This window comes from Ailuropoda melanoleuca, chromosome 1 (genome assembly GCF_002007445.2).
Source record: "Ailuropoda melanoleuca isolate Jingjing chromosome 1, ASM200744v2, whole genome shotgun sequence".
Lineage (NCBI taxonomy): Eukaryota > Metazoa > Chordata > Mammalia > Carnivora > Ursidae > Ailuropoda > Ailuropoda melanoleuca.
This window is the reverse complement of record NC_048218.1, coordinates 111,484,927-111,500,768: the sequence shown is the minus strand read 5'-3', so window position 1 is coordinate 111,500,768 and position 15,842 is coordinate 111,484,927. Positions and strand designations below refer to the sequence as shown.

At 50.9% G+C, this 15,842-nt stretch overlaps 1 protein-coding gene across 3 annotated transcripts in view; it reads right to left on the bottom strand.

Annotated features, from left to right (window-relative positions):
• The window catches only part of ABCA13 (ATP binding cassette subfamily A member 13), a 384,829-nt gene that overhangs the window by 266,088 nt on the left and 102,899 nt on the right, over window positions 1-15,842 (bottom strand). For all 3 annotated transcript variants that reach the window (XM_034665342.1, XM_034665320.1, XM_034665331.1), the window contains 6 exons: window positions 14,325-14,488; window positions 13,514-13,593; window positions 12,703-12,824; window positions 5,275-5,469; window positions 2,233-2,397; window positions 1,106-1,283 (listed from right to left, as the gene is read on the bottom strand). In XM_034665342.1, coding sequence (XP_034521233.1) covers window positions 1,106-1,283; window positions 2,233-2,397; window positions 5,275-5,469; window positions 12,703-12,824; window positions 13,514-13,593; window positions 14,325-14,488 — 904 coding nt within the window. The remainder of the gene's footprint in view (window positions 1-1,105; window positions 1,284-2,232; window positions 2,398-5,274; window positions 5,470-12,702; window positions 12,825-13,513; window positions 13,594-14,324; window positions 14,489-15,842) is intronic.

Here is a 15,842-nt window from a genome sequence, read left to right as displayed (position 1 = left end):
GGTCGTTGCTATGTGGACCCACAACCTGTGTGTCCAACTCTACAAACTGCCACTCTCTTCCTCTTCCCCAGTCCCACCCACACTCGGTCTATCCCGGGCACACCGTATGTAAACACAGATTTAAATATGTATTTTTATATTAAATAAATATATAAAAATATATAATTTGTAACTGATAATCTATCCCATATACATACATACACATATATACATAAATAAATACACATATACACGTATACATATATATATCTATATATATTTGGGGGGCAGGTGGTAGGCAGAATGCTAATAGGGCCCCTGGATGGACTCCACACCTTGACTTGCAGACAGAACCCGTGAATAATGACAGACACCGTGCGCCTGGGTAGGTTACACTGGCAGAGTGAAGGAATTCTGAAGATATAAATAAGGTCCCCAGTCAGCTGAGTTGGAATTCATCAAAAAGAAGATGACGCTGGCTGAGCAATCAGGTACAAAGACTGGAAGCCTCAGAGTCGGACGCCCCTGAAGCCCAGTCCGTTTGGAACCCCTGGCTAACCTGTGAGGGGTCTGGGCGCAGAGACGAGCACCACCATGTTGGCCCGTGCAAACCCGCTATGTCCTGCAACAAGGAGAAAGGTACGTGGCCTCCTCCAAATCTGCCTTCTATGAAGCTTAGTGGCAAAGGACTGTGGATTGATAAGCGACTTCCTGGCCCCACTTTGGGTGGACACATTCTAATTAGAAAAGCAGACAGAACATGCTGCTAAGGGTTTGGGGCTTGGACAGGTCAGCGTCCCCTTCCCCCGAACAACCTATGCCTCTTTGGCCACGTGATTTCCTCTCTGATCATGATGGTCTCATCCACGACATGGAAAGAAGACTGGTATCGTTTCCCCGACAATGCAGGGAGAGGATGAGCCCGTGCACATGGGCCCAGGGGCTTCCAAAGCCACATCCGGGGCAGTGTGAGGCAGCCTTAGCGAAAGCGAAGGGTAAAGCTAAGAGGCCGGAGACAATTCTTTACCGGTGTGCGCCCACCATCACACAGAACATTCCATACAGAGCAGGGTTAGCGGCCAAGACGCAAACCAATCTCAACGAATGCAAATTACTGTTGTCTTACTTGAATCTTCGGGAATGTTGAATTTTTCTTTGTCCTCTCCCAGGAGCTCGTTAATTCTGGGCAAGTTAATGAACAAGTTAGAGCCACTGAAGAACGAAGCTTGCTCCTTGCAAAACTTCTTCATCACGAACTGGAAAGAACCGAAGGCTGAACTTCTGGTCTGGCCATGGTGCGGAGCCTGAGAACACAAGGAAAATAAATGGCATTTCAACAAGGGACCGAGACTTCTGAAAGGGAGCCCACTCTCCCAACTCAACACACAAGATGTTCAACAAGTCCGAGCACGCAATCTCTACTGTGCACGTGTCTGACCTTGACACACTGCAGGTCACGTGGTGATTTTCCTGGCCTATAAACCCATTACGCAGACAAATGTCACGTGCACACACACACGTGCAGCAGCAAATCCTCGTCTGTCCGATGATAAGCGATCGATCCATAAAATAATCATTCACTCCAATTAATGGTCTTCATGTGTGTCTCTACCGCCAAGTTACCCAGATACTTGACAGTTGTCTGCATCATGCATCAGCTCGTGAGCAGCGCGCTGTCCTGCCCGAGGCCACTGAGCACCTTGCCGTCTGCCCCCCACCCTACACCTCGTCCTCTGCGTGTTCCCACGCATCTGCTCTCCCCACGCAGCCCATCCTGGCAGACGGCGTCCAAGCAAAAGCTAGCATCACGCCGCTGACTGCATTCAAGTTTGTGTTTGTATGTGCAGCAAATAATCTGTAATTTGTAAACCAATTATTTATATGTAATAAACATTGGAAGGTTTTTGAAAGCAATTTACTCTTGGAATGAAGTTAAACAGGCCCTTGGAATCTCATCTGTGCTAATACTCGGTTTAGTGATCTCTGACCTCACAGACGATGTGTGAGCTATCCCCAACCACCAGGTGGGTGCATGTGGCTCAAAGAAGTCTCCATCCCCCAATTCTTAGGGAGACGCCTGGCCTTACTGCCATGTTGTTACCGCCAAAGCCACAGAAAGTACTCCTGTTTCTATATTTTGTTCCCACACGCGGACTTTAGATGTTGGTAGAAAGAGATATACAAGTAAAAGCAGCAAATACAAAGACACAGCATATCTGAATTTTTCCCCAGGGGCCAAAAGCAAACACACACCTGTTGAAAGTCGGGCATGTCTAGCAAGGCAGTGATTTTATATGCGTGGAGAAATTCGGGGAGGTATTCCAGAACGTGGCCGGCTTTGGCAAGCAGGTGGCTGAGCCTGGAGACCACATCCAACAGGGAGCTGAGCGCGCCGTGGGCTTCCAAAGGCATCAGAGCCTCAAAGGAAAAAACACAACAAGAGAAATAACCAATGCTGTAATTTTTACTCTCATGAGGACTGCTTAGGCAATGAAAACCCGGTTATTTGATCTTCTTTCTTGAACTAGGGAGAGGACTTCCCATGCCGTATAAAAGTCCCCTTTTTTAGAGCATGTCTCGCTCAGCGCTTTGGCACACAATTGCACCCACACTGTTCGAACGTAAACCAGGGAGAGATACAATCCGTTGTTAAAAACTCAGATCATTTTCAAAATATTTCTCTTCACGTTGGGGATGCCTGAAGTGGACATGTAAGAGGTCGAAATAGAACATCTTACATGGAAACAATTTCCATTGACTCCCCTCATCCCTCTGGACTGCACTGATGCTCACTTTGTGGACAAGGGGACAGGGGATCGGAGATCCGAGGACATCCAGGAGTCTCATGGTTAGAAGGACAGGGCCGGGCATTTAACCCAGGACTTCAGAAACAGCAGCGCCCTCTGAAACCTATGACCAGGACCCGCTAAGTATTTCGCTTATCGTTCGCATCTTCTCTGTTGCGGGACGTAGGTTCCACGTGGGCGGGGATGTGTGCCTGTCCGTCACTTAGGTAGCTACAGGGAGCAGGACAGCATGGGCGGTATTGCCGCTCCGAGTTGGCTGGATAAATGGATAAATGAGCAGACGCTGCCTCTTTCCACAAGAAGGGAGGAATCACGGTGAGGCTCCTCCTTCCGTGTTCATTTGTGCACTGAATTTTCAGGCTTTCGGACTCAGGCTGAGGCCCTGACTGTCACAACTTCCCATTCTCGCTCATTAGTGTTCTGCGCCTGTCACTCTGCGGCTGACCCGCAGGCCCTGAGATCACAGCTCTCACCTTCCCTGCCGGGCTGTGCAAATAATGATGTCGCTCCGTGGTCAGTCAACACCCGGGCAGCGGACACGGGTGCGGGCTCTGTGTCTTTCTCTGCTCACCTGTCTCACTGAACCCCCGCCCCAGGAGGGGCACCCAGTGCACCCCCACGCATGGTGGGGATGACTGGGTTGGGACCACAGCGCTGACAGACAGAGGGACCCACAGATCCATACAGCAACCTGTGTTCTGCGAGAGGCTTCACGGATTCACCGTCAGGACAATGGAAAGTGGGTGGACTTGGGAGCGAGCCAGGTGTGCCGGGACCCCGGAGCTGATACTCTCGCCCTGCAGGTTTGGGGCTGCTCCACCATCACCAGGAGTACGGTGTCCACCGGCATCCCTATAGCCGCGCTCCTAGAAGGCTCCTGACACATTGGAGCGGGTGTGATCAGAGGTGGTGTCATTCTCCCTCCGTCCAGGAGACTGAGCCCAACCCACACCTCTTCCTCATGCCTCTTCTCAGAGGACTTATTTGGAAACACTAATTTCACCTGGGTGGTTTCTGTGTGCGTAACAGAATGGTGCTAAAACCCTGGCTCGCCATCGGGCTGCATCTGTGTCCCAGGGGGCACATGGTGAACTTGGAGAGGATACGTGATCTGAAAGTTCGTATCTGTCCTCAGAATGTGTGCACGTGTGTGTAACCCAGTACTTACCCACTGGAGGGAGACCACAAAGGAAATAGGGTTGGGATGGCAAGCCTCCCCTTTTCCTGACCCCAAAGCGCCCTTGCCGGATTGATGACACCTGTGGCACCTCTGATTAGCCCAGATGTCAGCAAATCCACCCCTGGGGAGAAACGTGGAACAAGACCAGTCCCTAAGGGTAGGAGCTAAGTGTCGGGAAGCATAAGTAAGACTCGAACAGTGGAGAACGGAAGATAAGGAACTTCTAGAAGAAGCAGAGTCCGGAGGGCGGTCAGCGGAGGTTAATCGGGGGTGTCCCTGGGTCAGCCATGCTCACCGTCCACACAGGTGGTCAGTGGAGGGTTAATCGGGAGTGTCCCCGGGTCAGCTGTGCTCACTGTCCACACAGGTGGTCAGTGGAGGGTTAAATTGGGGGTGTCCCTGGGTCAGCCGTGCTCACCGTCCACACAGGTGGTCAGTGGAGGGTTGATCAGGAGTGTCCCCGGGTCAGCTGTGCTCACCGTCCACACAGGTGGTCAGTGGAGGGTTAATTGGGAGTGTCCCCGGGTCAGCTGTGCTCACTGTACACAGGTGGTCAGTGGAGGGTTAATCGGGAGTGTCCCCGGGTCAGCTGTGCTCACTGTCCACACAGGTGGTCAGTGGAGGGTTAATCGGGGGTGTCCCTGGGTCAGCCATGCTCACCGTCCACTGTCAACTCTCACCTGTACACGTTGTCATCTTTGGATTTCTCAGACCCTTCTCACCCTCACCCCACTGTGTGCAGGAGTGTGTGGGGCAGGTAACCAGCTCATTCCCAAAGTGACCAGGGCTTGCCCTGTGTTCCCTCCCATCGGCACACCTCCTCCTGGACAGGCTCTGGCAGAGATGGGCACGTAACCTTCACAGGACAGAGGCTGTGTGTCCCAGGACATGATGGGGCAGAGAAGGGCAAGGCCAAGAAGGGGTGGGAGCAGCTCCTGACTCACAGGGGGAGCGGGCCTGGCCAAAGGAACCCAGCTTGCCCAGATGTACCCCAGGAAGTGTCCTTAAGGAGGAGAGGAACCTGGCACTGAGGTTAGGAGGGCTTTTCCTAGTGGGCCTTCCTGTGCTGACCATACTAATGGCCGTCAATGCTGTGCCAAGTGTCCCAACAGGCCTGACCCCAGGGACCCCCTGGAAGGTCTCCTGAGCACCCTCCAATTCCAAGGCCCACCCCAGAGTCAGCACACACGAGATGTGGAGATTGACCAAGGCAGCCAGGGTCTGCACCTGCCAGCCCCCCACCCCCAGCTACCCCTCTGCAGACGTCACGCAGCCCGAGTCAGGCCATCCCCACAGTCACCCCCTTACTTTGTAAATGACGTTTCGCAGATTCATGTTCTGAGTCATAGACACGATCAGAGAATACACCTGGGGCCCGGGCAGGCCACACAGTTCCTTCGCTGCCAACCGAGACTTCCGGTCCTCAGGAAGGGCCAACAGCAGGCGGAGAACGTCAGCATCGCACCTTCTGGACAGGGCCACCGTGAGGGCATTGGAGAGCAACTGTGTTGAACCAGGGCGGGGGGGTGGGTGTCAGAGGTGACTCCAGCTGGCACCTGCAGCCCCCAGCACAGCGCTTCCTCACTGAGGACCCCCCGCCAAAAGCCCATTTTCCCAAAGGGCTGAGGATTCACCCATTAAAATGCATGGAATCCAAACCTCTGTGAGGTTCCAAACATTCTGAATGGAAACGTTTCTAAATGTGCACATAATTCTCCAATTTTGAAGCGATCTGCCCTTTCTGATGACACGGGAGCAGAATGACAGGACCCTCTATCCTCGACCCCGCGGGGCCCCACACACAACCCTTGACTCTTCCCCCAACGTGAGGTCTCAACCTTCGCTTTTCGGCTGTCAGTGTGAAACTATTCTCCGCCTCTTCCGCGTTCAAAATGAAAACCAGCTCTCCAAGCTGTTAAAGTTTTTGAAAAAAAAAGCACATCCGCTCAGAGGAGGGATGAGGACACCCAGTACGACCGTTACGCGCCACAGGGAGGGATCTGAGGCGCGTCTCCACTGGGGTAGGGCTTTCAGCTAATGACCTTCACAACAGGACGAGGCATAAAGCAAAATTTCACAAATGCACGTCCCATCTGTATGTACACCATGATGCGTATGATCGGTGCGAACGGTTCAGACCAGGCAAGACCCTTTGCGAACAGAAGCTACTGTTCATTTATTAGAAGCCTCGTGAGCAGGGACAATTCATCAGATGCTTTCCCATAATGCCAAAGAAAGCCAAGGAAAATCATTAAGAAACAGAAGATGGCATTAATCAGGTTTATCAGTCAGAGCCGATAAGATGTGCATTTATGTGTTTACGTGTTTGTGGATATTTTAAGGAACTGGCTCTCGTGATTGTGGAGGTGCAAATCCAAAACCCGCAGGGTCGGCCAGGAGGCTGGAGACCCAGGGAAGAGTTGCAGTTGGAGTCTGGGGGCAGAATTTCCTCCTCCCCTGGGGACCTAAGGTCTTTTCTCTTATAACCCTCAGCTGATTAAACAAGACCCACCTGCATCATGGCCTTTACTCAATCGTCCACTGATGTAAATGTTAGTCTCGTCTAAAAAATACCTTCACGGCAACAGTGAGACTGGTGTTGACCAAATACCTGGTGCCATGGCCTAACCAACTTGACATATAATATTAACCATCACAAATGGCTAGGATACTCTTACACTAATGTAGATTTTGAATCCAGGAGAGAGATACATTAAGTATTTTCACACCTAATTAACCAAAAAACCCTTTTCCATATGGGACGTGTGGGGTGCAGACACAATTTGAGAAAGATTTCCTTAATGCCACTGTTTTCAAACGTACTGTCTTGGGGGTGGAGGGTAGTTGCCTTGTGGGGGAGGGTACATGCAAAGAGGGGGCATGGTGGGTAGAGTATGGACATCCAACATTTGCTTTGATTGGGGCAGCCTGTCTTTGATCAGTTCCATAAAGTGGGCTTCTGTATGAAATCTTCCTTGGAAATGGGATCCAGCCAAGCCCACGACTCCAGAGGACTTGCCCCGCCTTCGAGTGAGCATCGACCAGAACCGGCCAGTGACAGCCCCTCCATGTTCGTCCTGGAGCCTGTTCTTAGCTGCCATCTACAGCATCACCCGCTGGGTGAAGGGAAGGTCACAGTCAATACATCTCCCAGAATTTGTCTCAGGGCAAAAATATGTCTTAAAAACTTGTGTATGCCTATTTAAACCAAAGGCAGGGGCTCCATGCCTGTCATACAGAAGCTCCGGGCACGCTGCTGTGAGCAAGGCCCTGAGCAAATCTGCATCCACTCCTCTGTCATCTTCCAAACCCTACTCCTTATCTTCCCTAATTCTCACTATGTCCATTTTTCCTGTGTGGAACGTCGAAGCAGGTGGGGAATAAAGAAACAGACATCACACTGTGTTTTGTTGGGTTGGAAATGCCACGTAGGAGTCCTCGTCAAAGCGGACCATGCACCTGTCTCACCTGTGGCTTTGCTTAGGCTGACACAGCCACTTAGAAGAAATGGGGAAGCCAAGGTGTTGATGCTTTTCCTGTGCATCCGTGTTTGGGATCCAGGGCGGGCAGCTCCCCGCACCGAGAGCCCGGCACGCCTTGGACACGGCCTCGGCTCTGCCCAGCTGACAGTTTTCGACGCGGAGGTGCAGGGGAGGATCAAAGGGGACGGCTGCTCTCCTCCTGATTATGACCAGGCAGGAAACACCGCCAGCAATGCAGCTGGACTGGGAATGGGGAAAGCGAGTCGGCTGTGTCACAGCAGTGCTAGCAGTCAGTGAGATGAGAGCAGAGGGGAAACACTCTGTCCTCCATGAGCAGAGAAGGGCAGCGGGGCTCTCTGCCCCATGTCCTGCTGGGCTCAGAGCTGCTCACACAATGGTGAGCTAGGAGCACGGACAAGCGCCGGCATCGAGGGCAGGAGGAAGTGATGAGGACCTGTCGAGGAAGGACAGTGGACCAGACAGACGGGCTCCAGAGGAAGGCAGAGGGCAGCTGGGTCCTGACCCTAGCTGTCCCTGGTTCTGATGTCTACGAGCCGCCCTCTGCCCTGTACCGAGCCGCAGGCTGGCCTCTGGGGCAGAGGTCACGGCCCCTCACCCACTGAGGCAGACCCCAGCTTCACTGCAGTTCGGTGGCGGGGGGGGGGTGGACACAGCTTTCACGTGGCTCTCTGTCTCCACTTCCAGAACATTTCGTCCTCTCCAGGTTCCAGACAGGATAATGGGGCTACTATCTACGGTTTTTAGGAATGAAATCTACCTTAGTTTTCTTTCTTTTTCTTTCTTTCTTTTTTTTTTGGGCGGGGGGCAGAAGGGCAGGGAGAGAGAGAATCTTAAGCAGGCTCCACACCCAGCACAGAGCCTGATGCGGGGCTTGATCTCACGACCCTGAGACATGACCTGAGCTGAAATCAAGTCAGACGCTTCACCGACTGAGCCACCCACACACTCCGACCTTAGCTCTATTTCTTAAAGCCGACCCTAGGAATTGCCAGCACAGAGCCGATGAATCCTGACTGTGGGTCATCTACCAATTCTCTGAGAAATCGGCAATTGCCACAAACCACATCGGGACAGTCACCATCAGTACAGAATCATCTTTGGACGGCACGCTTATTAGGCAAGGACGTTGCCAGGCCCCCAGGTTACGTGCGGTGGCTGATTTAAGAGACAAACTGGTAAACAGGTGTGCTGGCACCTGCCCGGCCACGGCCAACGCTCTGCATTCATGACTTGAATGAACACACACACACACACACACACACACACACACGGTATGCTCCTCTCCTTTGGGACGAGCAAGGCTGAGAAAGACGAATGACACTTCGCAAAGTAGAGCCAGGATTAAAGAGGCACGGAAGTTCAGAATAATGGAGTGCGACTAGCAAGAGGTGTTCTGGCAGAGATCAGCACAAATCCTGTAAAACAGGTTCAGAACTATTCGCGTCCGTGCAAGCAGGGAGACACGCACCCCGTTGGGAGCAGCGAGTGACACATCTGTTCTTAGAGATGATGGAGAGGCCGAGGTGCCTGGATTAAAAGGACAACAAATCCAGCCCGAAGAAGCAGAGATGGGGTCCCTTTTGGGAAATGGGGGAAACTCAGCGTCCAGGATGAGATGCCCCAGGCAGCTGGCCGTGTCTTCCAGGGGACGCCTGGCCAGAATCTTCTACGTGGGCCAGAGACCCTCAACTCCACTCACACCTTGATTATTGTTTTCTCAAGCAGATTTTGACCGGTATCTACTCTGAAGTGAGTTACACCAAGAACTACGTGTTGCAACTTTTCAGCAGACAAACTCTATGTGCTGAAACAAATGGGATGTGAGGTGTTGGGTCAATCCCCATTGGGAATCTCTCTGCTCCCAAATGGCACCGGCCAGTTGCTCACGATGCCTACAGACCCGGCCTCAAGCAAAAGGTGCAGCATCTCTGCCCCAGAGAAATAAGAAAAACTGTCAGAGTACCCTCCCTCCTCAGAGCCGCCCCAAAGAGATGAGAGCACCCTGGGGGCCCCCTCCCCACCTTCTTCCACAAGAACCCCCACAGGAGGAATTAACCTGGTGAGGACCACGGACAGCGTCTGTCTTCCCAGGCCTCCTAATGGGTTCAGTTGTTTGCAGAAGAAAATAAAGGGATAGAAACCAGACTCCCTGGGTCCTGACTCTGACCTCATTGCTAATTTTAAGGAATAAAAATGTGGCTGAATACAAAGAAGGAAGTGACCACTGATTTGAAGCCAACCCACGGCATCGCAGCATAACATGGCTGTGCTCCTCGCAGGGCAGGTGGACAGGACTCAAGCCCAGGGCGCAGGCGGACGAGGCGGACACCAGGCTCCCATGCGGCCAAGCCTGTGATTCCGGTTTCATGGGAGCTGCTGGTGGTAAAGACCACGGCACCGCAGGGGCAGGGAGCTCCCCGTGGGTGCCTGCAGCAGGATCTCAGGAGCCAGATTGAGGCCCGGGATCCACCGCTGAGCCTCCGGCCTCCCCGCCTCCCTGCCTCCAGCCCTGGGCCCCTGGTCTCCAAGCCTTAGCCTCTCCCACATGGTTCTCACAGCCCACGGTTTCTCATCATTGCCGCCTGAGCCCCAGCATGACCCCCTGTTCCCACCACTGATGTGTCCCCTGCACATGTGATTATTTATCTGTGTGCTGCTGCCAGAGAAGGTTTTGGAACATTCGCTCCCTTAGCACTTGAGGAAGGACACCTAGTGGAAAGGGAGGTTTTCAGGGAAGGAAGGAAGGAAGGAAGGAAGGAAGGAAGGAAGGAAGGAAGGAANTTTTTTTTTTTTTTTTTTTTTTTTTTTTTTTTTTTTTTTTTTTTTTTTTTTTTTTTTTTTTAGGGAGGGAGGGAGGGAGGGAGGGAGGGAGGAAGGAAGTTAGGTAGGTAGGTTGGTTCTTGCAGTCTGTCCAGGACTCTAGTGCTACTGCCAGTATTCCGTGGGCCACCTAAAAGTCTCACGCGACAAACTCACAAACTGACTAGAAGTAGGATAGAGCAGCCCAGAGAGGAAGACATTGAGGTTACCGTCAAAAACACAGTGCTGCTGTCAGCCTGGCGGACCCCATAGTGCGGTCCCCTCCCCAAAGGCGAATTCCTTCCCTAGGATCTGTAGACACAGGTGGGTCCATGGATACACTTAGTGAGCAAAGCAAATAGCTTCATTATCTAGGTGAAGAGCAGAAATGCAAGCTTGCAACACCTCCCAATTACCTACCGGTCCACCCATGTAGGTGACCACAATGGCTTACACCGTCAGTGAGGCAAAGCAAGACACAGGAATGCAAAGAAGCCGGGGAGATCGGCTCTGGAGTGGCCCTCCCAGGATAGAGCGTCAGTGACACCTGCTGGCTGTGGCTGGGTCAGGCGGCTGCCGTCACAAGAGCGGAGCCCACCCTCTGTTCTTGTATCTACGACTGTTTCTTTTCTGTGGTCTACTCTTGTTTGTTCATATGCCAAAGGGGAGGTGGGTGGAAAGATGGGCAAAATATAACTTCCAGTTACAAGAAAAGTAACTCTTGGGAATGAAAAGCGCAGCACAGGGAATACAATCAGTAATATCGTGATATACTTGTGGCGAGCGTCTCATAATATATATAATTGGGGAATTGCTATGTTGTACATCTGGAACGCATTTAATATTCTATGTCAGCTATACTTCAATTAAAAAAAATTTAATTGTTGAGCCTAAGCCCAAGTATTATAGGACTTTGCAAGGGACCCCAGAAGGGACTCCACGCCCCCCATTACAAGGTCCAGTAAATGAAGATTTCAAACTGGCTCTAATCACTGCTTACATACAAGGTAGCATGGGAGGTGTTCTCTGCACCCCACCGTCATCCCCGAAACCCCCATGCATATGTAGTGTTCGGTAAACGCCTTTGGGATTTTTCCTTGAACGGATACTGTGTGATTCCCCATAAATAAGTCGGTGATACTATAATTGAAGTTCGGGTTCCTGGCTTCTAACCGATGTCTTTCCTAACACAGATTAATTCTGAATGATACGTGCACTTCAGGGATCCTGTGGTTCGGTCCCAGACCAAGACGAGAAAGCGAATATCGCAATAATGCCAGTCAAATGAAGTTTTTGGTTCCCCAGTGCGCGTAAAACTTACGTTTGCTCTGTACTGTAGTCTGCTAAGTGTGCAATAGCATTATGTCTTTAGAAAGTACATTTCTGGACTAAAAAATACTTCATTGCTCAAAACCACTAATCGCCCCCTGAGGTTTCAGTGAATCGTAACCACAGCTTACAGGTCTTCGTAACAAATAGAATAATAATGAAAAAGGTTGAAACATCGCAAGAACGACCAAAATGCGAAAGAGACACGACGTGAGCAGATGCTGCTGAAAATCTGGCACGGATAGACCCGCTCGACACAGGGGTGCCACAAGCCTAAAATCTGTAAGTCTGTCTGCCACACACAATAAATGAGGTGTGCCCATAACTGCTCTACCTGGCAGAGCTTGCACGGGGCCCCAGCTAACCAAAATCAACATGAGATTAAATGTCTACTGGGGCCCCGACGACTGTCAATAAAGAACGTCCACTTGAGAGTGATCTTCACAGTCACTGCTTCCTGAAGGTTCTCAGTCCAGGAACTAAAACGCCAACTGGAAGTGCATGAAAGGCTATCTCAGAAAATCATGAGCTGAGAATGGGGTGATACCAGCTCTGGGCAGCATGGATTCACCATTCCCACCTCTGTGCACAAACCACACCCAGCACCAGCTGGCACACACACCTCCCCTCCCCATCTCGGTGCGCTGACCCTGTGTCCCGGCCACCGTGGAGAGGACACAGCTCATTGCCCGATGGCTTGCGCGAGAAGCCACCCCCTCTGACCGCACACGGTCAGACGGCACACGGGTATTCTCCACTTAAAGGCAAGCACAGTTGACCTTTAGAGCTTTCTTTACATATTTTTGAAAATTCTGCAACCCCTACCTAACCAAGCAGGGCCCCCCGGTGGTGTCATGTATCAAGGCTGGGAATAACTGGAATAAATATCATCTCCAATTTTGTCCTTTCTAACCCCAAAACAATGTTATGAAATTAAAGACCCCAAGTTTCTGGTGCAATGAGATGCCCTCCCATTTCCTTCCCACCCACAGCTAGGCCCCCGGCACAGGACGGGAGGGGCAGGGGGACACGGGCCACAGTGCCAGGCTGGCCCCAGGCCAGCTAGGGGGGTGGAGGGGGGGTCAGAGGCGCACGGGCTCCGCACCTGTGAACGGGAGATGCTGGCTTCTAGAATACTGTGGATAGTCTCGTCTGAGATGTTAATGGAAGATCGAAGCTCATGGGTTAGCTTGGAGACGTTCTGCATCAAATCTTTGACTTTTACGTCTGAAAAATCATCAAAAGGAAGGAAATCTTATAATAATAAACATCTGGACTCATATTGACTGTGAAAACACGAATCCATACTAGACCCTGGCAAGGACCGTCCGGGCCATAAACACAGGATGAAGCCATGTCTGACTCATCTGGAGGAGCCGAGATCATTCCTACCAAAATAAACCAGACCAGGGTGTGTGGTCTTTCCTGCTTGCTTGATCACTCTCTCTAAGACCCGTGTATATTAGGATTTACTCTAGAAAGACGTTCTTCTTAGGGAAGTGACAAGCTCCTGCAGAAAACTCATTCTCTCCACGTATTTCCTCATCCTGCTTTTTTTTTTTTTTACCAAGAGGATCACGTAAGGAGTTTCCAGAACTCTCTGCACGTGGCACGTTGGTTCTACGAATTGTACAGATAGAGCAGACAGAAAGCAGAGACATACAGATGCTGCATGGCTTGTCTGGGGAGGCAGGGACAGGACGACACAAAAGTATCTCTTCCTCCCCACTCCTGCTTTTGGTACACAGGATTCCAGAACTTTCCTTCTTAACCCCAAATACAGCAGAACAGCCAAGTTCTGAATACTTCACCACATACGGTGCAACTTTCCCCTTGTATGTTCTACTTTAATAACATATCTGTGTAAGAAAGCACACTCCATTCGTAACAGCAAAGCGAGGCGAAGCACAGCTTACCCTGTGTTCCTGTGAAATTGCTAAGAAAGGTCAGCACGGGACTCCCAGACAACCAAGTCTTCTGGAGGCTTTGGGCCAACCTAAAATGGCAGAAAATTAAAGCGAATTTAGGCAAGATAAAACACTAGAAACAAGGTTGGAGTGAATAATCCCGCCTCCGTTCCCAGGAGATGAGCTGGAGAGCATCACATTTCTATAACATTCTTCAGATAATCAGACACACTGCGTCTCCAGACACCCTCCAAGCGTGAATGCCCGCGACTGTCACAACTCCAGCACCGTTTCCTTGGAGCCCCTGCCAGGTAAGATGCATCAGGGGGATAAGGATGAATAAGGGGCTCCTCATAAATGCGGAAAGAACAGATAGACTAGATCACGGAGTGCGTGAGAATTGGGGTATCAAGGAGTCAGATGACCCTTCTTTCTGTGCCTAAGTCATTTGCAGAATCCAAAGTGTCCGATCTCCTCTTCTTCTGGTTTGCACGTGGAGAACATAGAACAAAATTAATTCAGTAAGAAGGGAGTGTGAAGAATCCTAGCCTGCTCTTACAAAACATACTGAATACCGTATTACACTCTCGGATCTCTGATCTCACCTCTCGATCATCAGTAAAGCCAGCCTGCGAGCGAATGCCGCTCGCGTATTTCACCGCTGAAAAACCTACAGTCGTGGAAAACTTGGAAGTTGTCTAGAAAATATACGTGGCACACATAATTGTCTGAGAGTCACAGACTGAGAGTTAGAAACTCAAGACATCTTCTTCATGAAGGAAAACCCAGGGGCGGGCAGGGGACCCAAGCTCAGACATACGTGTGCACGCGCTGCCGAGCCAAGTCCGACAGCGGCTGGCATTCACAGTCCCGCTCGGTGGCGTGTTCCAGGCTGCTCTTGAAGCTTTCCAAGGAGCCAGAGAGATTCCTGCTGAGACCTTCACAGTTCAGCTGAAGGGGTGAGGACCACATCTTTTGTATCTCCTAGAAGACAGCAAAGATCCAGTTAGAAACACATGCACTTGCTTAGGGAGTCTCGTGCCTTGTTTCCAGATGAATGCGTGCCCCACCCCCACCCCGAGGACTCCTTACTAGGCGAGCGTTCTCCTCGCCTCCTCCGCCTGGGCAAATGCAGTGCTGGAGACTGACAACGTAGGAGCAGGTCTGACTGCACCTGCCCCTTGCAGAGTGGTGGAAGGAGCCCTTGGCTGGGCACCGGGGGATCCAGCCTCTTAGCCCCGGTTCTGCCACTGACCGTCCAGGGGATGGCATGTTCTCCAAGGTCTGCCAGAGAACGAGCAGCTGGCAACTGGGAGTTCATTCATTCCTGGTTTGAAAACCGAGCCTTTGCAGAATTCCCAGCCACAGAACCCACCCTGGAAAAGAAACCGTATGTGGCTGTCCATACATAAAGTGGGTAAAAGCTGGATCTCCCCTGCCCTGAAGGTCCCTGTCTCCCCCTCGGTGAAGGGCACAGTGAAACCCCTGGTCTAGGCCCGATTCTAAGAGTCCTTGGCTATCTTAGCATGCCTTTTTTTTTTTTAAGATTTTATTTATTTATTTATTTATTTATTTATTTATTTGAGAGAAATCATGAGTGAGGGAAGGGGCAGAGGGAGAGTGAGAAGCAGACTCCCCACCGAGCAGGGAGCCCGATGCGGGACTCAATCCCAGGACCCCGAGATCACGACCTGAGCTGAAGGCAGACGCTTCACCGAATGAGCCACCCAGGGATCCCTGTCTTAGCATCTTCTTTCAAGCATGAACCAGCCTCATGAAAGACCGGTCATTTCACACACACACACACACACACACACACACACACACACACACACACAAATTTTAGAATACCTGTATAAAATACCTATAAAAATGCAAAACAGTTATCATATATAAAATTAAGTGACAACACAGGTAATTTTAAAGAACTGGAAAAGCCTCGCACATGTAGGCATGTTTACCACACTCGTGCCAATCCATACCTCCCCTGGACACAGAAATTCTGCTACACAGAATTGAGTCACATCACCAGAATTGTATTTAAGTCATCATAATTTATTTACATCCCCTGACTCTTCCTGATGGAGAAAGCACAGCCTCAGATTCCACCAACGAAGGGAAGAAAAGATCAAATGTTGTGTCGAACCTTTCAGAGTATTTCTGCTCTACAAAACTTGTAAATATTTCCCTCAAAACCACCATTATTTTCTCTTGCAAAGGAAAACTGTGAACCATTCCACTGACCAGAAAGAACTAAGAAATATGTCTTTACAACGTTCCGGAAAGGAGTCCCTCACCGGGCTTCTCCACCGGGAGCCTGCTTCTTCCTCTCCCACTC